At 45.7% G+C, this 24,454-nt stretch overlaps 1 protein-coding gene across 1 annotated transcript in view; it reads left to right on the top strand.

Annotated features, from left to right (window-relative positions):
- The window catches only part of CADM1 (cell adhesion molecule 1), a 172,530-nt gene that overhangs the window by 105,807 nt on the left and 42,269 nt on the right, over positions 1-24,454 (top strand). Inside the window, 5 exon segments of the mRNA XM_030021598.2 lie at positions 11,026-11,172; positions 12,288-12,403; positions 12,405-12,441; positions 16,046-16,183; positions 18,033-18,188. Coding sequence (XP_029877458.1) covers positions 11,026-11,172; positions 12,288-12,403; positions 12,405-12,441; positions 16,046-16,183; positions 18,033-18,188 — 594 coding nt within the window.

The following is a 24,454-nucleotide window of genomic DNA, read 5'->3' as shown; positions in this document are numbered from 1 at the left end:
TTCGGTTAGCCCTTGGATCGTGCACAGCTGGTAATGCTCTTCGTCGGCTCCCTCGGATTAAGGTCCCGGTAATCCTTGGGTAGGCACGTCAGAGAGTGGTTTACGTTTCCAGAATTAGGCTGTGTATTTGGGAAGACAGAGCATTTTGTGATTATATTTTCCTTTTCGCGCTACTGCTGTTCCCAGCTCGTGGTGGTGGTCTTGGTTTTGTTTTATTGAGCCTACTTGTATTTGTAATTTTGGGGAAGCCCCCAGCAACTGAAATCAATCGCTTCCATTAGAATCCCAGCTCTTGCTGTAAAAGACAGTAGCAGCATTTTTTGCCTTATCATGGGGGAAAAAGGCCAGGAAAATATTAAACACCTCAGTTCTAGAGGCTGGCAAAGCAGGAGGCATCTTGCTTCTTAATCTTTAGCGTTACGCTGACCCCCGAAAGGTTTGCTTCCTCTGCAACGTGGGCATCTCCCCATCGCAGACATAAAGCAGAGCACGCAGACAGCTCGTGCTAGGACATCTGTCCCTCCAGGTTTAGATGCAGCCAGGCAAAGGTTTGTGGAAGGGATGGTCTCCCCCGGAGCTGCGCAGGGCGGACGGTTTCTCCTGGGATCTGGCCGAGAGCAGCGGTGCTTTGCACATCCTCGGATGGGACAGGGGACTGGAATCCAGAATCATGACATTTATGTCTGCGCTCTCGTCCAAAAAATGAAGAGTGGGCAGGTAACGCGTGTGAGCAAAGCGACTCAAAAAGCTGGTGTTTCACTGGGAATCGGGATCGGCTTTTCTCCCATGACTGCAAACTAGGAATTAACTTCCAAGGGCAAAATATAAACTCAGCTTAGTCCACGGAAGAGAAGTCATCCTTGTGCCTTCAGCGTCTGGTGGGTGCGTACGCAGAAGGGTAGCTGAGATGTACAAGCTCTCAGTTCTTCGAGCTGGTGAATATTTTCCCTTCTCATTTTATGCAATGGTAAACACTTCAGAGAAAAGTTCTGCGGGTGTTTTATTGAAGGCTTACAAGATTACTTCTGTGAATAATGCACCAAGTAAAGTGTGGTCATTTAAAGCTGACTGCATGCTGTCTTAGCCAAAGAGTGGGAATTGGCCAGAATATCCCAAGAAAAACACTGTATTCCAATTTATTATCGGTTATCCCATTGTGCTTCAGGACATTTTCTACCGGTTTGCACATTTGTTATTAATTTTGTCATTTACTTCTTGCCTATTGCAGTGGCGGAACTAAAGATTTTGGAATGGCTTTAACTTACATGTGCAGGCAGTTAAGGGAGATCCTTTCTTTAAGAGAGAGATTGGGCTGATGTTGATAAAAATTCATCTTGGGTGCTTTATGGAAATAAAGATTTCTTGGCTTTAAAAGAGATTATTAAGCTGCGCATTGTGACAGATGCTGCTGACAGTAAAAAAAAAAAGGATGTTAAGAAACCTGCAGGAGATGGGTTACAGGTATGGATATAAGACAGATCTGCTCATTAGAGTAAAATGAAACCCATCATCTGACTTGAAACAGTTTTCCTCGTTATTGGAAAATCCCATCATTCTGACTAGTCCGTGGTGGCATTTTGCGGGGGGGGGGGGGGGCAGGCATTGCTCCTGGAGCAGATGTAGTATCTAAGGAGTGAGTGTGTACCAAAACAGACTTCAACAGCAGCGGCATCTTCACAAAACGCTCGGAGATCACAAGGAGCGTCTTGGAGATGGAGGAGTGGGGTGGTCTGTACCCCTGCAAGTGCTCCCCGCTGGTGGCTGTGCGCCGAGGGAAGGTCCCCCTTGCCGTATCCGCTGCCCGGCCGCCATCCCTGATTTATGCCCGTGGTAGCAGAGGCTTGATGGCTGCAGGGAAAGGTGGAGAGAGAGCAGATGGGCGAGTTTCCTCCAAAGATACACTTGCCAATTCAGAGCGCGACCAGTGCCACGCTCAAACCGAAGCATGTGGCTGCTGCCAGCCTCTACAGTACAAAAATAGAGGTGACGGTGCAGGTGACAAACCTGCAAACACATAAATTCTCTCCTTCCGTGCTTAGGGTTTCAGCAGAGGCTGCCACGGCTGTAGCCCCCCGTGGCAGCGACAAAAATGAATGTAAGGCAGCAGGTGCTGTTAAATAATGTTGTTCTGATAATGTAAATGTGCTGAATGCGCTCATCGTCTGTGAAAACTGAATATTTCATCAATGCTCCCTCCTCTTACCTGCAGCAACCTGCTGTACATCAGACCTGAGCTCCTGATGGAACAAGTCGTGACAGAGAGAGGAAATTCCATGTGTGTTTTAAACTCTGGATTAATCAAGGTTGCCTTCCTTAGATCTAGGCTGTGTGTGTCCTTGATAGTGATGTAGCTGGAAGATAAAATGCAGATAAGGAATTCCGTATTAGGGTGACATTAATAATAAATGAGTGTTGATCCTAACAGAGTATTATTTAAACATACTGAATGGAGGCAGCAGTCTGCTGGGACCATCTTATGTTGTCACACTACTTCTCCCTTGCTGATGCTGCTTCTGAGCAGTGGTAGGGAGACGGAAGCGTTGGATTTTAGGTGATGTCCTTGGTGGATGGTGGCTGGCAGTGACGGCTGCGTGTAAGGAGGAACACGAGTGAGAGGTACCCGCCTTGCGTTTCTGCTGGGGCTGTGCACAGCGGTACCCTTCGCTGCCCTTTTGCTCGCTCCTCCACGCTCTTCCTCGCTTCTCCCTTTTAGCGTGAGGCTCCCTGAGAGCCCCTTCAGAGCCCACAGGTCTCTCTCGGGAGGACTCCCTCATCCTGCCTCCCTTTCTCAAACCCTTCCACAAAAAGATCATCTGTGTCTCCTGTGTACGGCAGCCAAGGAGCGGTGCTCGCACAGATGTCCTTTGGATGATGCTCTGATAAACCTCCGACCTTATGAGAGCAAGACAGTCTTTTAATAAGTGACCTTTTGTTGTCTTGGCAATGAACCGTCAACTTCCAGAATAAAAGCAAGAGATCAGCTGCTTCTGTGTCTTGAAAGCTATTCTTCTGGAAAGTTAAAGTGTTTGAGCATCCCTAAGTAGATAGATAAAATATAATGCTGCAGTAGCAACATCTTTTATTTAAGAACTGTCCAATGGGTTAAGAAATTAGTTCTAAAACAGGCATACAGCTTTCCAACTTAGCCATGGTAGCAAAACATGTAAATTGTGCTTTTAGACAACAGAAGCTCCATCGTGGTGAGCGTGACTCCTAGGATTCTTCCTTCAAATGGTCCAAACCCGTTAACTTGAAATACAATCGTATTCTGAAAGACTAAATTTCTGGGAATTGTTATAAATTGCTTTCGTCACAAGATTTGGTTAGAAACGTGGATAAAAAATGGAGATTTGCAGCACAACAGGCTTCGTTGCAAAACTGGGTACCAACGCTGCAAGCTGTGCCAAATTCTTCCCTGCCTGGTTCCTGGGAGCCTCGTTTGCCATGCCCACCCCAGGTCAGTGACAGGTAAGATCAGTATTGATCCTCAGCATCCGCTGATGGTAACCTTTGAAGAGACAGGCAATGTATGGCCATGGAATTTTACCTGTCAATATCTGGGTAGTAGAAAGACAAGCACGACATCTAATCCCAACACAGGTGACAGATCACAAATCTGCACTGATGTGGTTACTGGTAATGGCAGGAATGGGAGGGGAGGGGGTGAAGCGGCACTGATGGACACCGGGAAGTCAGGAAATGCTCTAGGCTGAAAAACCTTTTGGCCAAAAGCGCGTAGGTTTTCATCGTAGCAAAAAGGGTTTTATTCTTCAGCTCAAAAGAAATACTTTAATTTGATTGTTAGGTGGGATGCAGGCTGAGTAGTTGGTTCTTGTCGAGTGATGTCCCACATGTGTGCGGAGCCCCGTCAGTGCGCTCTTCAGTTAGCATTTCGGAAAATGCCTGGATTTGGAGGGTTTCTTCTCCGGAGGGGTCTGCCGGAAGCGGGGTGCTCCCAGCTCCTGGCAGCCTCTGGAGTCAGTAATGCCGAGCCTTTTAATAATTCAAGGGGAGCATGATTCAGCAGAGGAGCTGCTTTCCTTTGGGCTATCAGTACCTAGCCGGCTGCGTTGCTGTAGCAGTATTTCACATCAGTTTTCCATTTCTGTACCGTTTTGGTTACAAACCAGTAGAAAGAATTCCCCAATGCCATTTCATCATGCAGAAATTCACAAATGTTTAAAGTAAATACAGCCTCTGGTGTCAATAATTCGGAGCTATTGTCATCTTTTATTCTTACTCTTTAAGCAAGAAAAGCTGTAAAGGTGGCTATAGCATTTCTTTCTCTACAAATTTACTAGCTGTGCACAACTCGCTTGAATTTGCAGTATATTTTTCTGAAGCGTATATTTCATAATGTAAACATGCTCCCCACAATAAGTAATTTTTAGCACAATCTTGCATGTTCTCTCTGAAACGTGGAGAGTAATTCAGCAGGGAAGTGTGAGCTGCAGCTTGGTGAGGGCTGGGGAGAGGAGTCGTCTGCTTCGCTGGGTGCATCGCTGCTGAAAGGTGCTGAAAGCATTCGCACGTGTGTGCGCTTGCTAAAATATGTACCGAGAAAGAGGGGAAATAGGTCCCTGCGATTACAGAGGTTGCGTAAAGCGTGTGACAAGAAGATGAAAGAGCTGGCGCTGAGGATGCTGAGTGGCAGGAGTGCTTTTGTCCCTGCAGACAACGTCAGGGAAACTCACAGAAATTCGCTGCAAAGAGCAGAAGCCTTGCAGTCGCCAGTCCCGCTTACGGAATCACCAGTGGGGATCCACATAGATTGCCTGACTGGTCGTCCAAAACTGAGCACAAGTTCTTCACCCTGGGTTTGATGGTGAAGCCCGGGGAAAAAGCAACCCACCTTTAGGCAGCCAAGTGTGGAACGAATGCAGCTGAGGGCAAGTGAGGAGAAAGCGTCCTCCAGCACCCCGGCTTTATGGGGACATGTGGCAAGGTCAGTATCGATCTCGGCTCTGACAATAACTGAGTGGGAAGCTTTAATCTGGTGCCTCCATCTCTTTTTCCGTTTCCTCTTCTGAGAAATGATAAACTTTGCCCGGGATTGTTCTCTGCTTGGAAAGTAGAGGCATTGCACGTCACCGAGGAGTAGTTCCTTCATGGGCAATGCACTTCATTAGCGATTGGTAGTACCTGTATTTTTCCAGATCTGCGTTACTAAGGTTTTGGGAAGAGTTTCTGTGAATGTTAATTGCACCCACCCCACCTTCCCCCCCCCCCCCCCCCCCCGCAAATGGGAACTGATGCCCTTAGCACCGTTGGGTGATACCAACACTGGTATCAACGGGATCAGCAGCAGCATCCTTTCTCAAAGGAATTCTTTTAAACCTAGCTGTAGTGATAAAGAAAGAATAATATACGTTACATTTGAAAGTAAAAATACTCATACAAGGTGAGCATTACCATATCAACTTGCTGTAGTCTCTGCTTCAGAGAGAGAAGTGGAGCTGTGATATCCCTTTCCCTTCATGTGACTTGAGCAAGGTCTGCTCAGTTTGGTTCTGAGCCTGCAGTGCGACACCTTGCTGGAAAGTAGCTGTTGCTCTCGGTGTTCGGTAAATAGGGATTTTCACATGCAAAACCTAACAGCAGTGTATTGAAGATGACAGGCCTGCACAGCAGAACAAACTTGAAAATGAGATTTTTTTTCTAGAACTTGGTTTGCCACCGTTACTTTTTTTGAAGAGCTTTTTGCCATGGGAAGCAGAGTTGCATCCCGGCCACGCTGAGTCTGTTGCTGGCCACAGAGAAGACATTGAAGAGGGAATAAGAGCTACTTGAATGCAGGGAAGTCTCAGAGATGCTTGACTTGGGGTCACAAAACTGGTAATTAGATCTCAGTAGAAGAGAAAGTTGCTGTTTCAAAATGTTAGCTGTAATCTTGGTGGAAAAGATTTTCCTCTGAGGGTGAGGATCAAATTAAAAGAAGAAACGTTCAGAGATGCCCACGTGTAGCTCCGGACTCTGTGGCCTCAAGAGGGTTTCTGTTAGGGATTATGCATGGCTGTAAGTAGCAGCAGGCTGCTTTTTCTCCTGCCTTCCCTTCACCCTGAGGTTTTCACAATAAGCTTGTTTCTGCCAGGTGATGACAAAATCCCTATCTCCAAATACCGTGAATACACATCGAGGAATGCAGACTGGTTTTTACTGCATGTTTTTTAAGCATTACTATCCAGACCCGATCCTTTTCATTGCTGGGGTGGGACCTGTTCGGCTGCAGCAGCGTTCGCGTGTGATGAGAGCCACGTCATGTGCTCGCACGTGTGCATATGTTTTGGAGGCAGCCCGATCTAAAATTGCTATCGTTCTTTCACCCGTGAAAAGATGTCATGAAATTAACTCTAAAAAGCAGTTGCCTTTTCTTGCCAGCACAATTAGCATGGATTGTCCATTCTTCTCAAAAGTTCAAGTGTGACGACTGTAGCTTTTGAAAACAGTCACTCAAGACGTTGAGACCAGATGCACTGAGCTCCAGCAACTCCTTCCAGCGCTGCCTTGTCAATTCTCTTCTCCCTCCTTGAAGCAAATCTGCAGAGAAATTAAATGGCAATTTGATTTCCATCTTTTTCCTACTCTGAAAGGCTCCTGTATCCGATCACGGCAGAAAGTCTCTTTGGCTCCTGTAGTCTTCCTGAAAAGACGGTTCGTGATGTTTATTTTAAGGGGATGCTCTCTCTGTGATGGATGGAGAGAGCGTAGAAACTGCTCAGTGAAGAGAAGTAACTGCAAGGAGACAAAGCTTCTGGAGTAGGTGGATTGCTAGGTGTTTATAAAACCTGCTCAATGTTTATCTCAACTTTGGCTGGTTATTTAACCACCACATTCCTTTTAGGTAGCTGCAATTGATAGATGAGTTTTGACATTCAAATTACATTCATTCTGTGGATTGATCATTGTGTCATTTTTTCCTTGAGCACACGAACAAATAGTTTGTGTATCCGTGTGGCTTGTTTCCTTTGACTCAATTTATTAAGAGGAATTTTGTTGAAGTTTATGGGTTTACATAGTTCAGGTATCACGAAAACGACTCTTTCTTGGAAAGCATTTGTGGCAGTATCCTGTAGACTGAATTAGCAGCGCTGCTGCTCACGACAGAGTACCTGTGGCTCATGTTTTGTTAGAAATTGAAGAATTGTGCTCACAAGCACGTATTTTTAATCCTTCCCTCTTTTCTCCCTGATGCTTCACTCTATCCTGGTGTGCTACAAGTGGAGAAAGAATTGATTTTAAATGTGACCACTGCCTATAAGCCAAAGTCCCTGGGCTGTGCCCAGCTAAGAGGAACTTGTTTGAAACATGGTTTACTCATCTATATCTGTCTTTGCAGCCTTAAAAGCAAAGACTGCAGTGGTCTAAGGCAGAAAGACAAGTGCAAAAATGAACTGTATAGGTTCTAGCTAAAGCCGTTCTTCAAGCGTTGCACCCCTTCGCTGTACTCCCCCTCATAGTAAGTGTAAAATACGATGTCGTTTTTTACATTGCACAGAGAGATTCAGGAAACAAGGCCAGAGAGTTGCTTTGGGTAGCAAAGGAAACATGCGTAGCACTTTTTCCTTCCCCTTGCATTGCAGGCATCTGTTTCAGCTATTGTACTTGCTCATTAAGATTGTACACGTGTGTTGCATGTGTACGGCAGTTCTCCCTGAAGCCCGTCCTCGGAGGCTGGCTTCTTTCACCCTCCTTTTTTCCTCCCTCAGTAGCAATGTCTTACACTCAAGATCAAGGTGAGCAAGACTCCAAGTCAGGCCTTGGAGTCTGTCTGTTACGCACATTGAATGCTGGGCAGAGGATTTCTACTTTATATTGGACCTACCAACAGGGACCTGTTGTCTAATATGCGGACCACGCACGCAGGCTTTTATAGTCCATTCACAGGTAATAGATGAGAATCTATCCCGTATAATTCTGTTGGGGGGTTTTTCCCATTGGGTCTACTCAGGCCCTGCCTCCCCCAAAGTATTGCTAATTGGCAGGTGATGTAAAGTTGGTTTTCAATAGTAGCTTCCCTTTGCTTCTCTCACCTTCTCTGATTCTATGTTGGGTCCATAAACTTCATTTCCCCTTCCCCGCCACGCTTCCCTTTTCTGTTACAACATGCTGTAATGCTGTAAAAGTGTCTACTTTAATGCTCCTCAAAATACTTATATACTGCCAGTAAATATTTACCAAGAAACTTCCTGAGATGTTGACTTGAAGATGGGTCTAAAGAGTTCTCACTTCACGTTGCAGTTTTATTTAATTTAGAGTTTGTAATTGATGCTGTTCACGGAAATAACATTCTTGTCTTGGTAAGCGGGAGCAGATAGGAATACAGATACCCAAAAGCGTTAACTTGTACAGTCTGGTGCTTTCAGTTAAGCAAGCAAATTCAGGTCAGCAGAGCAAGAGGAGCTTTGCAGACAACGGCCGGATTAGACGCCCTTTGATTCAGAATAAATACGCCAAGTCTGTGAGGCTGGAGATGCCGGCTGCTTCAGGCCATGGATTTGGCGTGTCCTTACGTGCACCCTGCCTGTCGTTAACCCCAGGCCCTCGGGGAGAATAAATGCCTTCCGGGGAGGGATCCTGATGCCAGCCTGGACCAAGATGCTGGACTTCTAAAGCCATCAGTCAGCAGGCTTAATGTAGCAGCATGCCGGCATGAAAAGCTTCAGTGGCTTGAACTTCAAATAATTTATTTCTAAATTACTTCTACTGTAATTCTTATTAATTCAAATAGGCTTCTAAGCCGATGTAAAATTCAGTAAATGCAAGGAACAGTTTAATGAATTGAAAATAGGATTGAGTCTTTTAAAGTAAATGTAAAAAAATATGCTAGCAATAATTGCTTAGATGGAAATCGAATCTTAATAGCTTTGTTAATGATTTGTAAGGAGTATTGCGTTTATGAGAACATATCAAGCTGATCCTTGTGCAAGAACCTTGTTTTGAATGGGTTTGATAAAATTATTCCCCAGAAGCAGTTAGTAACGCTTAATATTTCTGCTTGCACTGCTTTTGAGATATTTGAATGTCGTTCACGCTGGAGCCTGACTGCCGCTGTTAAGGATCAGTTCTGCGCTGCTGTGACGCGTCCGCAGTTTGTTGTTAGCGAGGCAAGATGCAGTGCGGGCGGTTGATGCGTATTCCTTTGATAGCCTTTGGGGTCTGTGCTGTCGGTACACTGGTGAGGGGTCTGGGGCTCAGGCCCCGAGTGCAGAAGGTACGGATGTTACTCCGTTCGGTAACAACTTTTCCCACTGCTGCTTAAAGTTCGTCAATCTGGAGAAATGACATTTATACCAAGAGGGCAGAAAAATGTGCCCAGGCTTCAACTCAGTGCCATGCGGTGTGGAAAGGTGTCTGACGATTTATTGATCTCCTTCCTGCCAAACGATGCAAACTTTTTGTCAAACCTTCATTTCCCAGGCATGTCAAAAGAGAAATGCAAGCCAGAAAGAAAGAAAAAGGGAGAGAGTGCAGGAAAAACTAGAGTATCAGTAACATCCCCAGATTTGCTGGTGCAAACTTTAACAAAACCTTGCATTTTTGTGTTTTTCATGGCTAAACTGGGAGCTGTGCCAAGACAGCTGCTAATCGGCAGAGGGCTTCTCCTGGCCACCCAGCCCTTGGCCAGGTGTCTGCGTACCCTCACTTCATTTGGCCAACTGGTGATCAAAGTTCCAAAATTTCTCCCACTTTGCTTTGCCTCCGCTTTGTCTCCTGGTCTGTAATGTCTGTGCAGTTTGTGAGCAGACCTAAGTCGTTACCGAAAGGCACTCCAGTTAGCATTCCCCTGGCTGGAGTCCCTCCCTCGCGTGGTGTCCCTGGTCCTGCCTTGGCTCCATGCCCCTCCAGCTCACTTTCCAATCTTGACGAGATTCCCGGTAGTTTTGGAAAAATTGAAATACAAAGTGCTTTTTTTCAAATTCTCATCCCCTGCATTCTTTAACACGTGAAGCAGATTTCTCAGCGTGCATGTGATGTAATGATTCGATTCATTAGGAGAAGAGTTTTCGAGGTGATGACCTGTAAATGATTACAAGGCTCCCACAGCATAATTGGCATCGAATTCTTTTTTTCCTGCCTCTGGACATTAATAGTACCTACTGATTACACAGAGCGAGTAAAAACTGGCTCCCTAAAGTCTATCTGCTCGAGTCAAAGGATAAGTGCTTCTTACAGTGAATTGTTCTTTCAAGGTAATTTAACAAAATTCATCTGTTGAGAGAGGAAGCGAATTTCTGCCATTCCCATGCGCATGGCATGGAACTCGCACCCCTGAGGCTGGTGCGAAGATTAAAGCATGGAGGGGCGTGTGGCGTCTGGGGAGATCTTTCCCTCGTCCTCTGCCTTTGGTCACGCTTCCAAATACAGCAGAGAGGATGTGCTGGGATAAAATGGCTTCTTTGCAGTAAAAAGCATGCTCCTTGATGAGGCCATACAGCGGTCATTTTACAAACGGTTAGCTGTACAGTAGTCCTTTTTCCCCTGTGCCTATCGTAGAGCTCCTTTCCAATTACTCCTCTTCAATTTAGTGGTGGCCAGTACAGTTCAGGGGCGAGATCCATATTTGTATTCCCCAGCATTGCTGGTTTGAGTGTTGGTCGTGCGCGTAATCGTATCTGTTCGGTGAAATTAATACCAGCCCCAGCAAAACCCAGCTGTGGCTGTGCAAGGTCTGTTTGCTTAGTTACTGGATGGGACGGGGCGGGGGACGGGGGACAGATAAAAGGCTGAGGGTCCTGGTTTCGTATAACCTCAGCTGGCTGGAGGACCCAGGGTCAGGGGTTCTTCGGCTGGTACTCCTCCACTGCCTGCCCAAGGTGCCCCTGGCAGAAAAGACAAGTTCTTCCTCAGCTGGGCTGCTCAGTTAAAAATCCAAGGTCATGTTGGCAGAGCGGCCCATGGGTTGTGCCGCTGGGCACGTTTTGCAAGAGCGCTGGGCGTGCGGTGGCGGTGGAGCTTTTCATTCCTGAACGAAACTTGCTGACATAATTTCTCATTTTGCTATTTCATCTTTGCTCTCTCTTTAAGGTGATGGTCAGAATTTGGTTACAGAAGATGTGACAGTGGTGGAGGGAGACGTTGCCACCATCAGCTGCCGCGTCAAGAACAGCGACGACTCGGTGATTCAGCTCCTGAATCCCAACAGACAAACGATTTATTTCAGAGATTTCAGACGTAAGTTGCATCTTTCCTTGTTTGATAACAACTTTTCCTGCGCCTCGCTTGCGCTCGGGAGAAAGCATTTGCGGAGATCACTTCTTTTAATGCAATGCTAGACGCTTAAAGTTTAGTCAATTCTTTAGAGGGTACGTGAGACAGGCAATCATAATCTTTCTCCTTAATGGAAACCTTGATGGTCCCCTTTAAAAGTCAGACCGTCTTACTTTGCAATAGGAATTGATTGTAGTAATTCAGGGTGAATTGCAATTGAGTGCCAAATATTTAGCTGACACAAACAAATTGAATAGGGCAATGCCGAGACAGTGCAATGTTCTCAGAGGTAATCTGTTTGCTTCAAAGACTGAAAATTTCAAGATGATCTATGCCTCTTTATAACCAAAGCAAAATCTCCAGCGAATGAGTCTGGCTTTGTTTCCTGTTGCAACAATGCCACGGAGCATGGTAGCTGCAGTGAAATGCTTTAAATTGCCTGCGTTAATGTCACTGTGGGGATGGGACGCAGTGCTACGTTGTGCCCAGCGCTGTGGAAACGCACAGCAAACCATGTTCTCTTCTGAGGCGTTGTGTGATCTAACGATGTGCACATGCCGGGACTGGGTCGCTCCCTCCACTTGTGCTGCTATTCAAGGCCCTTGTGTTTGGCTGGTAAGATTGAAAATGCTTGGTTTCCAAATTCTTAGAGTAATTGAGGCAGCCGTTACTGTGGTCAGGAAACAACTTTTAAACTATACTTTTCCCAGTTCTTTTATCTGTCACACTGTCCCTCATCCACTGACGGCGTACAGTCAGACACGGGTCAGCTTACTGCTTATTTTCACAATAGGCATTTTACCTACACATCCCTAAGCCATCTGATAATAAAACTGTGTCCAAAGATTTGATACTGTGCCCGGGGATTTGCTTCTGTTGATTCTTTGTACTGATCTGAGAACAGAAATATTTTATAGGTCCAGACGTAAAGGTAAGAAGCGGGATGGAAGCTGCAGTCAGGAACCCGTGGGGTGCTTGTCTAGACGCTACTGCTATTTTTGTAGACCTTTTACTTTGTTGTGCGGTGAGAGGGGGATGCTGCATCTCACGGCGGTCACTAAGGTGTGCTTGCTCCACAGCGCTGAAGGACAGCAGGTTCCAGCTGGTGAACTTCTCCAACAGCGAGCTCCGAGTGTCCCTGACAAACGTCTCCATTTCTGATGAAGGAAGGTACTTCTGCCAGCTCTACACCGACCCCCCCCCAGGAAATCTATACCACGATTACAGTGCTCGGTAAGGACCGAAGAGGTGCTCGTGGTGACCTTTGTAATCCCTGGACGCACAGGGTTAGCAGGACGGGGCTCCGTGTGGCGTTCAGGGAGCTCCAGCCACCCAGAGAGAGCCACAGCTCTCCAGTGATGAAACATGGCAAGGGTTTGAACGCCGAGTGCTCTCCCACTGGAGGCCAGCTCAGCTATGCAGTAGCTCAAAGCAGCTTAGGACTCGAGCCTGCAGACACAAGATTTTTGTGGGTTGCCAGCAGATACCAAGTGGGTTGTCCGGTGGCATGCCAGAGCCCTTGCCTCGCCTTCCTGTCTTGCGAGGCATCCCTGAGCCTCTCTTTGTAGGTTACATCATATTTAGTGTGATTCTCGGGTCTTCCCCTTCTTGTTCGCAGGCAATTTTTGGCTTCAAAGAATAAGCAGACGTGTAAGCGTGAGGTGTTCTCCACTTCCAAGGCTCTCTTTTACTTGGGCGGGTCGCTTGGAAAGGCTTTTAGGGCAAGTCTGGATCTGCTAACGTCCTGGAAGGAGTGTCTGTCCAGCCCAAGGCTTGGCAGAACAGCGGGAGCTGTGCAAGACCAGCCCTCCTCCGTCTCACACCTGTTTTCTTTAGGGCGAGAGAAGACACGTTTCTTAGGAAGAAGGGAAGATAAGTGGCAGTGGTTGCATCTCATTCAGTGACGCGAGAAAGTCAGCCAGAAAGTAAAAGCTGTAGAAAACATCTTTCAGTAATTATCTGATATGCAGAGGGAAAATAAATTAATGTGAATGCTTCGTAGCATGGTAGAACCGTTCAGTTTATGAATTTTGTGTTTTCTGTAATCAGACTACTCTGATCACATGCTGAATCTTTTCTTCCAAAACTTGGGGATTTGAGAGATTACATTTTAATGACGAATGACAGCCTCTTTGCCCATCTATGATATTCCTTAAGGGCAAATATTACTAACGGCATCGCTGGTGAACCTCCTGCCATTGTGAAGATGTGTAAGTTTTTGCATGTTTGTCAGCTGACTTACATATTCAGAGAAATCTTGAGTTTGACTAATGGAAAGTGATAGCTTCCTATTAATTTTGCAAAAATTTGTTTCACGTGTGAGAGAATGTAAGAGCTCTCATTTGACATCACAAGTTTGCTCATTTGCTTAGGAACGGCTATTTGCGGAGCTGAAGTTAATTCTGCGCCCTCCCCTCCGCCCCCCCCGAAATACGCTCACACACAGCCCCGCTGAGCTCTTGCCTTTCCGTCACTCCCTCGAGCTTTGCAAGACTGCGGTGCACGTGCAGCCGCAAGACCGATGCGGTTACCAATAATAGCAGCTCGTGCTATTAGAGCTGTTTCTACAGATTAGCAGCGGCTTTTAAGACTCTATTAATAGGAGAACCTGAATCACTGAGGGTGACTTAATGTAAGATCTCACTCGCTGATTAGTTTCAATCTTCCTTCTTTTATTTAATGAGATTTGGTTCTTAGGGTTTTATACGTTGTTTAAATAATGTTTATAAGCAGTTCTACTATAGCTATTACATTTATCAACATCTTCAAAGTTTTAGTGCACTTTCCAGTATTCATAGCTCTCTTCCAGCTCTTCTCTCTAATCATACACACACAAACACAGTTTGTTGGATTTCATTTCACTGCTAACAATGCTAAGAAGGCGTTTGAAATAATAGTACTTCCTTTATTCACCTATAAGCCAGCACTGCATGTCTTTCGAGTGGGAGACAAAATACAGTTTTTTGTTGTGGTTTTTTGTTGTTGTTATTTTTAAACATGAATCGTGCTTCAGAATTCAGGGGAAAGTGTCTGTTTTCTTGCCTCATACTTCAGTTCTTTTTGAGAAGGATTTGCAGCATGGCCGGCGTGTGCCTGCCTTTCCCCAACATCCCTGAAGTGGTGGGTGTTTTCTCTTCACCTCCGTTGCATGCTCTGGCCAAACCTTAGTCCACAGGGCAGGCAAGGACGATCGATGTTTATTATTAGAAGCCTGAGGAGGAGATTCTTTATCTTAGCTAGCAGTAGTACGGAGAGATCGGGTACCGTGACGCCAAGGATAATGCGTCTTTCCTCTCTTCCATATTATTGACGCCCTAATTAGAATTAAAAATGAGCCGGGGCGGGGGAGCAGTTCTCTGTGTCGGTATGTGGCTGGTCCTCCTAGGAATGCATTCCCTGCCAAAGATCTCGTGGTCATCGCTCAGACTTTGGTATCTCTCAAGGTCTATCAAAGAGCAGTTTTGCTGATCTGCTTCTAATGATACTCACTTTGGAGAGTGGAGCAAAGTTTCAAGGCATCCTTCTTTGTAGTCTGTATTCAGAGAAGGCTTCACATTTGCTTTAGCAGTGTGCTTCTCCCCCTCTCTCCCATGTACTTTAATGTCTTCTGTGACGGGATATGTCGATTTATTCATGCTTAATTGGAACATGTGAAAATCTCAAATATGTAGCCCGTTCTGTTCTTTTTAGAGAAAAGCCACAAGTGACTAATTAGTCCATTTGATCATCTGGATGGTATTTATACATATTTGTTCTTCATTAGCTCAAAAACGTGTTAGTCACATTTGAACTATGCAGTTGCTTAATCATATTGATCACAGCAAGGTTGAGTTTCCTTTGGAACTTCTGGGTTTTTTCTGAAACTGCAGCTCTGTGCTGTACGGACACTTGATGTTCATTTTTTTCTGTTTTTTTGCCTCACTAGCCATGGGTGCATTCCTGGGGAAGAGATTCCTTGTGTCGGTGTCATCATTTTTAAGCCTGGGTCATGTCACTGGGTTGTGCTGCAGTGGGTGTTGTCCCCCTGAAGTGCTAGCCTGTTTCTGAGTATTACGGGATTGTTTTTCATTGAGTATATATAGTCTTCTAGCTTTCTGTTTGATAGGAAGATACGTGTCTGGGGAGAACAGCAAATTACCATCCTCAAGGAATTGCCCCATGATGCAGGTGCCTGTCGCCGGGCGCAGAGCTGGCTCTCTCCTCTCTCTGGGGCAGTTTTGTATTTGGTTTATGGCAGTGTGATGGGCAACACAGTGTTGTTCCAGAGGTGAAGGCATTCCACTCTGGGCTTGTGCTCAGCGGCTTTTTGAGCGTCTTAAATGTGCTTGATGTTTGCTGGCCTGCTTCCGCACCTTGCGGCTGAGGCTCGAAGCTGAACAGCAGGAAAGAAAAATTGCCTTGCGAGGTTAGAGGCACGGTAAGTAATACACTTCCAAATGTCAGCTTTTGTGTTTCCTCTTCTTGTCAGCAGCAGCCAAGAAACGTGCACGGAGTCAAGCTGTATTTTTAAATAGCAACACACACAACCGAGTAGCGCAGAAGACTAAAGCTCTTCCCTGGAATGGTGCCTGCCTGGGAGAGAGAACAGAAAGTTACAAATTTGATAAGTAATAATTTGCAAAACTACGATGATTATTAGGTGGAGAGTGAGAGTGCTTACTCCAATTACTGTGAAACTGCCTATCAAAGGATTTGATCGATGGAAAGATCAAATAAATGCTGGTGGCTAGTTTTGTCTAGTAGATTTTACGGATTTTCCTGAAGGTTTTGTCTTGTGTTAGTGATCAAAAAATGTTTTTTTCATCAAGTGTGTGTTGTGTTGTTTTTTTCGTTATAGTCCCGCCACGCAATTTGGTAATTGATATCCAGAAAGAAATCGCCGTTGAGGGAGAAGAGATTGAGCTGAACTGCACTGCCATGGCCAGCAGACCAGCCACCACCATCAGATGGTTCAAAGGAAACAAAGAGCTAACCGGTAGATGTATCTTCTCAGTCACTTGCTTTTTTCGGATAGCTGAAATGATTTATGTAATGCTGGGTACTTGTTCTCTGCTGCCAGTTTGGGGGGGGGGGGGGGGGGGGGGGATAAAAAATGGAAAGGAAAAAAAAGTAGAGCAAGCTGCTTTGAATGCCAGCTCGGGAACAAAGGCATATGTGGGCAGACAGATTATTCTCTAACACAGAAGGGCTGAGCTCCATTTAGTCCTCTGCCTACCTGCCAGGCTCGAGTACAGGGTTCTGGAATCTTTTTGTAACTGCAGGTGACCTTGAGGAGCCCCAAAGCTGTGCGTTGAATTTATTTCTGCGGCGGTTTATGTAGCTTTCTGCCCCGTTTTAGGTGCAAGTAGGATCATCTGCGCTTTTGGCTGTAAAGATTTTCAAGTCACCTTCACGTCTAGCTCTCTTGTTTATAGAGCATTTTCTCTGTGTTCAGTTGAATATTCATACAAGATGGGTTTCTCCGACTCCCTGAAGTCTGGTTGCTCCCGGTATTTGCACATTCAAGTCACTGACTCTGATTGCATGTGACGTGCTGTTCGTTTAAGTCTGCGTGTAGATGTGAGCCTGGTTGACAATACCTTTGTGCTTTACTCAGTCTGAGACACCGAAGGGCTCTCTGCAGAAGTCCGGACTCATTACGTCAAACCCACCCCCCTACAAGGGCAAGATAAAATCCTCTCTTTAAGTCCAACACCTACGAGCGTCCAAGCAGGACGCATGCTGAGGGTATGCTGATAAAGGTGGAATGCAGACCTGCTGCCATGCGAAGTGGTGCCCCACTGATTCCCAGCGCCGGTTGTCGATGCGACGTGCAGATCTTCCCGTGATCCCTTTCTGGGGTTCCTTCCCCATTCCGCTGGGCAGCAGTGCTGTAGTATTTGACCCTTCATGCTTGACCTGTCCAGCTTCTTGATGGAGTTTTCTTCTGTTGGCAATTGAATCCCAGCTTTCCTTTCTCTTTGAAGACTGCTGAGCTGAGCAGTAGCTTCTTGCAATACCAGCTCACCCTGCTGATTCTTTGGATTTATATTTTTTTTAAAACAGAAGTAGGGAAACTGAAATACTTGGTTGCAGGTTGTGAATAGTGGGAAAGTGTGGCTTTGCTGATCAGAAAGCCTTTCTTCTAAATATCAAGGGGTGTCACTTTCTGCGGCTGTCCTCCATTTCACTTTAATATATTATACTGAAATATTTTGGGTTTGAAAGACCTCTGCTACAAAAGTTACTCTTAATGTTTTGACTGTGAATTCTTAAGTAAAAAGCCACTTGAAAACAAAGTGGAGGTGCGTTGTCAGCAAGCACTCACTGAGTTCCTGGAAAAATCCTTTTTCTCCTATCTTGTCTTGTCTTCCTCCTTGTTTCCTTGTCACGTGTTATGGCATCCTCCAGGCAGCGAGTCCTGAACTGTGCTTTGCTCCAACCACCGCTGCTATTCTCTCCTTCACATGGAGCACTGCTGAAATGCTTCCGCCTATCAATACTACTTTTAATGAAGTTAATCTGTTTGATCACTTTCCTAGCTAATTGTTGATTCAAGAGTGGGAGGGGATTTGTAGCTCATCGATTTCAGAGTTTGGGGATTTGGGGACGGTGGAAGGGGATTGTTAATCGTTGTGGTAGCATAGCGTGGACTTCAATTGGCAGTGACCTCCTGGCGAGGTGTGTGACTACACCCCCTCCCCTAAACCTCAGTGGCTGCAGAGGGAGGATGGTTATCCGAAGAGGACGTGTCACCTGGGAACGGAAAGGAAGGAGGTGACCTGGGTGCAGCAGACACTCCCTCCCATGATCACGCTCTGCTCTCGCTGTCCTCTCCCCGGCAGGCAAGTCAGAAGTGGAGCAGTGGTCCGACATGTACACGGTGACCAGTCAGCTGTTGCTGAAGGTGGGACGGGAGGACGATGGGGTCCCTGTCATCTGCTTGGTTGATCACCCTGCTGTCAAAGACTTGCAGACACAACGTTACCTAGAAGTCATGTGTGAGTAGCAGAACTTTTAATTCCTTTGACGTATGAAATTGCTCACTGAGGAGTTCAGGAACTATTAACTATGTGATGAAATTACAGTGTAGGTGGAGTTTATGTCCTGTTAGTTAAAAATTGAAATCAAAATGTTGGGTACCACTTCATGGGTGAAGCCACGACTTTTCCTAGCCCTTTGGCAATACGATAAACACATACCTTCATTCTCTTAAGAAATACCTTTCTCTACATAGAATTTGCGCCATCAAGGGTTCCTGGGTGGGCTTTATAATTGTCAGAACAGATTAAATCTAAGCATTTTTCTCTTAGCAACCTTACTTACCTCTTTGAAAGGCGCTCCTCTACTACCACATCAAAGCGACTGGCCACCGTTGCGACTCTGCTGGCAAAAACTTGGTACTGTGCAAAAGGAACTCAGTATTGTGCATTGTGAACATACAGCAACAACTGGTTTTCTAAATCAGAGTAACGTGGATTATGTAGTAACACCACTGATTAAGGCCAACCTATTTTCTATAATGCTCCTAACATGTTCAGTGTTAATAATGCTTTTCACTTTGTTTAGCAAGTGCTCTACTGTGTATGACATGAACAAGGTTTATGAGCAGGTACCTGGAAATACCTGTGGTCCCAAATGCAGCCATGCCTGACTTGCAGCTGGTGGAGATGACAGAGCTGCTGGAGCTGCTGCATACGCACACCTCTACTGAGCAAATGGCTCCCAAAAGCAAAGTCAGACAGTCCTCACGGCAAGGCTGGGGTGCCACAGGAAACCAGGGTGCTAGGATGGTTGAAAGCGCTTGTTTTTGTAGATTCACTTCAACTATAACATTACATTAAAAGGAGAAGAGGAAGTTTTGTATTAATTTATTTCATCTGCTTCATTATGTAGTTTCATTATGAACATCTTGGTTACAATTCTCATATCTCTGAAACTAGTGGGAAGTAATGTTCCTGTAATGAGGAAAACAGAAATGATCAGATACTACCTAAATGGGCAGATACTAGATTTCTTGCGACTGTGCTAATGTGTAATTCATTTATGCAAACTTCATGTCCATTAACATTTCTTATAGAGCTCCATTAGCTTTAATAATACATTAGCACCTTTGTGAGGCTTGATCAAATACTTAACGGGGGGGGGGAAGAAAAAGCATCTCCCCTATTATGCAGAGGTATTGAAAACTTGCCGGGTTTCTTCCCCTTGGTTGAAATGGCATGAGATTACCTTCAGGCTTCCTTTCAGAAATTCCTCTGGCATCCTGATCGTTTGATGGGGTAGGAGAGGGCCCTGTTTCTGCAAAAAAATCAACATTTTTTCCATTCTTCCTCAAATAAATCCCTTCCTGACTACTTTCGTTTGCAGCCTTTACAGGATTCCCCCTGCAATGAAGGCAAAGCACACGTGAACTGCAGCGATCTGGATGTCCTGTGGGACGCACGCAACCTTTGGCTAATGCGCTGGAGGTTCCTGTGGCATCCGTTGCACAGGTTTCTGCCCTTAGCACTGATCTTGGTGTCCCCTTGGGTTATTCTGGAGCTCTTTGTTGGAATGGAGCTAGCGCGGAGCCTCCTCAGAAGGGAAGAGGGATGCGCAAGAAAAGGGCTTTTGGGCCAGTTTGGTTTTATGTTCTGGTCTGGATTAAACTCTGAGCTTGTTAAAAGTAATTACGTTTATATATGGGGGCTTGACCCATGTTAGGCCAGTCAGTTCCTTCAGTGGGCAGCAGCAGATGGCTAGAGAGAAGAGTACTGGCAGAAGAACATGTCATGCATCATAACCTTGCGGCTCCCGGCAATTAGCGGCTTCGGGTCTTCATGTGCTGGAGTGCGTCCAGACATTTGCATTTAAGACCTGCTGTTGGACCTGAACTCAGAGTAGAAAAGGCAGTTGCAGAGCAAACTTTTACCCTTGAGCTCCTCCTGCTTCAAGCTGATGACCTCTTGGCTGATGGGAGAGCATGAGCAGGAGGAAGATCCTCTTGTCTTCGCGGACAGGCAACTTGATAAGAGCTCCTGTGGACGTGGGCTTGGCTGCTCGGGAAACGTGGACTCCTACAGTCAGGCCTAATTGATATGTTCTCAGTTGCTTTTCTAGATTACGGGGTTTGCAGTCAGAGGGAAGGACTCCTCCAGATTGCTGTTGGGGCACTTCCACTGACCATGACGTTACCTTGCAGGCATGCCAGCTGCCGAATCTCCAAAGTGGTGGCGATCAGCGCTCGCTGCTCGTCCTGTGCTCGCACGGGGGGTGGTCACTGCTTTTCTTGCAGCCGGAGAGGCGTCGCTCTAGATCAGTTAGCTGTGTTGCTTGCTCAAGTCTCTGCTCGTCCATTCTCTCCCCGTAAGTCCTGCCCGTTCCCAGTGAGGGCTCAGCAGATCCGCCTCTTTGGAACATCAACAGGACATGGGAAAATCTTTTTCTCAGCAGATGTTGTATTTCTCTGCACTTACTGTATCCAACTTGAGCATGAAATGCGTTAGGGAAGGACAGGAGGATGACGAATGGAGCCTTCTCAGATAATGAGGTATTTTTTGTCTGACTAAATTTCAGAGTACAGAGAGATAATTTTTCTTAAGATGCACCTCAAAAGTTGTGGGTTTTTTTTCAAGGAAAAGAGAAGTAGAAAACAAAAAGCCTGCACAGTTTGCTAAGTGCGGAAGGGAGGGGTGGGACATCTGTCATTACGGGAAACTATTCCAAATGCAGGCTGCAAAAGGGAACAGACCCCGAGCCACATGCAGTTTGTGCCCTTGGAGGCGAGCGAGCTTGCAACAAAAAGAGGCGTCCTCCAAGGTTACCCTCCCTACGGTTAGCCCAGCCGTTTTCCAAGAAGAACATGCCGCCGCCGCTCCTTGCACGCTGCTTTGCGGCTGCGGTGGTGGTTTTTGTAAGGCTCCCCTAGGAGAGCTGGGACGCAGGCAGGGTGCTGGTTCAGGGTGGTGGGTGGCAGAGAGGAGGAGGAAGGTGTTTCTTCCCCTGGGGTTCCTTCGTTCTCCCTCCAAACTGTTTACCTTTTCTCCTTTTAAGGTGATTTTCTTAAAGCTGGGTATGTCAAATGTCTTTTGGTAGGTGAGGACCTGAAGTGTCGCTGACAATCTGGAGCATTTGTACTTCGGCTTATTTGGAGGTGTTGCCCAAAATGTGTATTTATTTTATTGATGTGTTCTCCTCTGTGAAAAAAAGGAAGGAAGGTGCAGAAATTTAAGTCTGCAAAGTGACCCACTTCACTCTGTCAATTCATTTGAACATTGTCTTCTGTGTTGTAGTTAAGAGAAAATAGCAGACTTTGGGGTTGTTAAAGTTTCTCAGTCTTTAACATTTAATTTCTCAGAAACTTCAGGAAGATGTTTCTAAATGGCTGTTGGCCTCCTTCCCCCCAGGCTGGGGTTGTTCCAGCGTTCCTCAGCCAGGAGGAAGCAAGCAGGCAGTGCTCTTGGAGGGGGACAGGCCAAGCAATTTCAGACTCTTCACAGGGTGAAAGTGCGGGGTTCATCGTAATGGTTAACCTTGCAGCACCGGTGTACCCTGTACACGTGCAGCACCAAACCCTCCGTCGCCTCAGCCGAGATTTAATAAGGCAATTGTTCGCTGTGCTACACCTGATTTTTCTTTCCGCTGCCTTGTTCTCTCCCTGGTTGTTTCCAAGCATCATCTTGGGAGCCGAGACTGTCGCGTCTCTGATTGAGAGGGAGGACTGGGTCTCTCGCTCCTCCTCTTGTGCGGGGGGTGCTTCTGCTACAGCAAAATAATAGACATACTGCATTATCTGATAAGCTGTCATAATACGTACCGATCGCTTGTTACTATACCCTAAGCTAAGCTTTAAAAATAACTGGCAAGTTCACAGCGTGGGTACTGGGAGGAATGATTGCTTTGCTGTAGTCAGCAAAATGGTGAGTAAGACAGGTTCATGACGGGTATTAACTTGTTCTACTCGTGGAGTAAGCTATTGGTTGCATGTATAACGTGGCGCAGCCTGACCCTTCGTGAAGTTTTGAGATAAACTCTTCCACGTGAATGTAGGGTATGTCATTAAAAGAAATCTCTGCAAACAAGCACTCTGTAATATGTATGAATCCCTCCTGGTAATGCTTCTCAAAAGCAAACAGAGTTTGACAAATGGTGCCATGTACTCACAGTAACGATAACACTTTCATGCATGATTAATAGCCACGCCAGTGAACATATAACCCTGTGGAATGGGCAGCCACAATATGTTGCACGGTATTGGCTTGAAAATATCCCCTGATTCTGGCTGGAGTTGCTTTCTTTTTGTGATTCAGATCCGTCAATGAGGGCTGGAAGACCAGCGCATTGAGTGTAATTTTAGAAAGGAAATGAAGCAACAAAATGCATTAAAATATCATTAAGGAATTGAATGGAACCAGATATTCTCGGAGGCATTTAAGTTCAGCCTTTGTGGTACTTTTCCTTATCTCATTACGGGATACTGGAAGTGAAAGTGTCGAAGGCTTGATTTGGCATTTTCTCTGGGCTGGTTTTTGTTGCTTTTCCAAAGTTATAATTCATTGCACATTCATTTGTATAATATCTACATGTGTGCTTTTAAAATACGCACCGATGGAATCTGTTATGGCCTCTGCTGTTACGATGGGAGAATTTTTTGCACCCGGTTATGTTCAAAATTGGCCGTTTATGTATGCTGTTGCATCTCCAGTAATCCTTACATTTCTATCGAATACAGCTATTAATTGCATAGTATGCAGTGAGGTGATTAACATCAATGTAATTTATCATCTGGAGAGTTCTAAAAACAAACAAATGACTTGTTTTGTTCAGTGAGGTGTTGACCCCTTCAGAAACTTTGATTTAAAGCTTTTTTTTTTCGTTTTCTTTTAGTAAATATGAAAATCACCACAATCAGCCAAGTGTTCAGTTATTTGATTTTCTGGGGCATTAGCCACTCTTGTTTGTGACATTTCCCAGTTGGGTGCTCGTTTGCAAGCTCATTAATAAGGTTTTCTCGGAGGAATGTTGTTGGGAGTGAGGAGCACACAGTACGGCCTGGACTCTGCCTTTCGCAAGCATTAAGCAGTGACTTGCACTCAAATATTTACCAGGGAAGTGTTTGTACCCACAATACCTGTCTGGCTTTGGCTTTCCTTTTCCTGCTACAAGCTAAGTGTTTAAATCCCTTTAGTCGAGGGCGAAGTCTGCAAAGTCGTGTTTGGGGTCGAAAGGCTCTTCCAGACAAGTTGTGAACTGCCGCTCATCCCCTTATTCATCATTTTAAACACGGCATCTATTCATTTCATAGATTTCTGTGTTTTGGCTGAAAATCAGCAATGCAGACTTTTGTCCTTGCAAAAGGTGAGCAGAAGATACCCGGGATTGCTGGGTCTGGGCTGTCTCCAACACAGACTTCATTTCCTCATAAGCCAGCCTTCTTGGTTTTAGAATAAAGGTGACGGCTGTATTTACTCTTGTGTATAAATGTTAATGTCGCTGACTTCTTTTAATATTGAAGAACGTACTGCTCCTGCTCTTCCCCTAGCATGCCAGTGTGGTAAGATACAGAAACTGCCAGAAGTCAGGTTTTTTGAATAGTTAGTTTGGGCCACGGAACGATGCAGAGATGAGCAGCTGGATAAAATAGTGCCCCTCTGAAGAAAGATGTATGCAGTGTTATCTGGGTGATTTTGAAGCTGGAATTACCTAAAGCGGGCAGGAACTCTGCTTGGCCTGTGGGATCCTTCTCCTGCGGATGCCATCTGTCATCATTTTTGCCAAGAGGTGCACATCAGGAATTAATACAGTAATTGTAAAATGGATTTTAAAACTTGGACTCGGTACCTAATGTGACAGTGCAGGCAGGAGCATTTTCAGCTGAATCATTGAAAGAATCCATGTTGTAGTTTTCTCTGCTGGCAAACAGTCTGGCGTTGCAAAAGACGCCGAGCGGCGTGCTGCTGTACCTCTGTCCCAGACCCACTGCAGGACCATGTCTTTGTCTGCCGGGAAGAAAGCGGCCATGTATAGTCATGTGCAATTTGCTTAATGTACATCTTTAGCTGTATTTGGAGCAGAGAGAGAGAAATCCTGTGCTGAAAATGTACCGAGGTCCTGGGTAGCCCCTCTTGCTGTGTGACCACTCCGAAAGCAGCTGAACCGCCAAGGAGAACTGCAGCATTGTCAGACGGTGCTTGTTCCCGCTCTGCGGCAGAGCTCTCTGAGCCCCAGCCTGCTTTCAAGAGCTTGTCTTCCTCGTTCTTGTTTTTGTGCAGTTTCCCCCCAAAGC

The sequence above is a fragment of the Aquila chrysaetos genome, chromosome 8 (assembly GCF_900496995.4).
Source record: "Aquila chrysaetos chrysaetos chromosome 8, bAquChr1.4, whole genome shotgun sequence".
Taxonomy (NCBI): Eukaryota; Metazoa; Chordata; class Aves; order Accipitriformes; family Accipitridae; genus Aquila; species Aquila chrysaetos.
The sequence above is the reverse complement of the archived record's forward strand: the minus strand, read 5'-3'. Positions and strand labels throughout refer to the sequence as shown.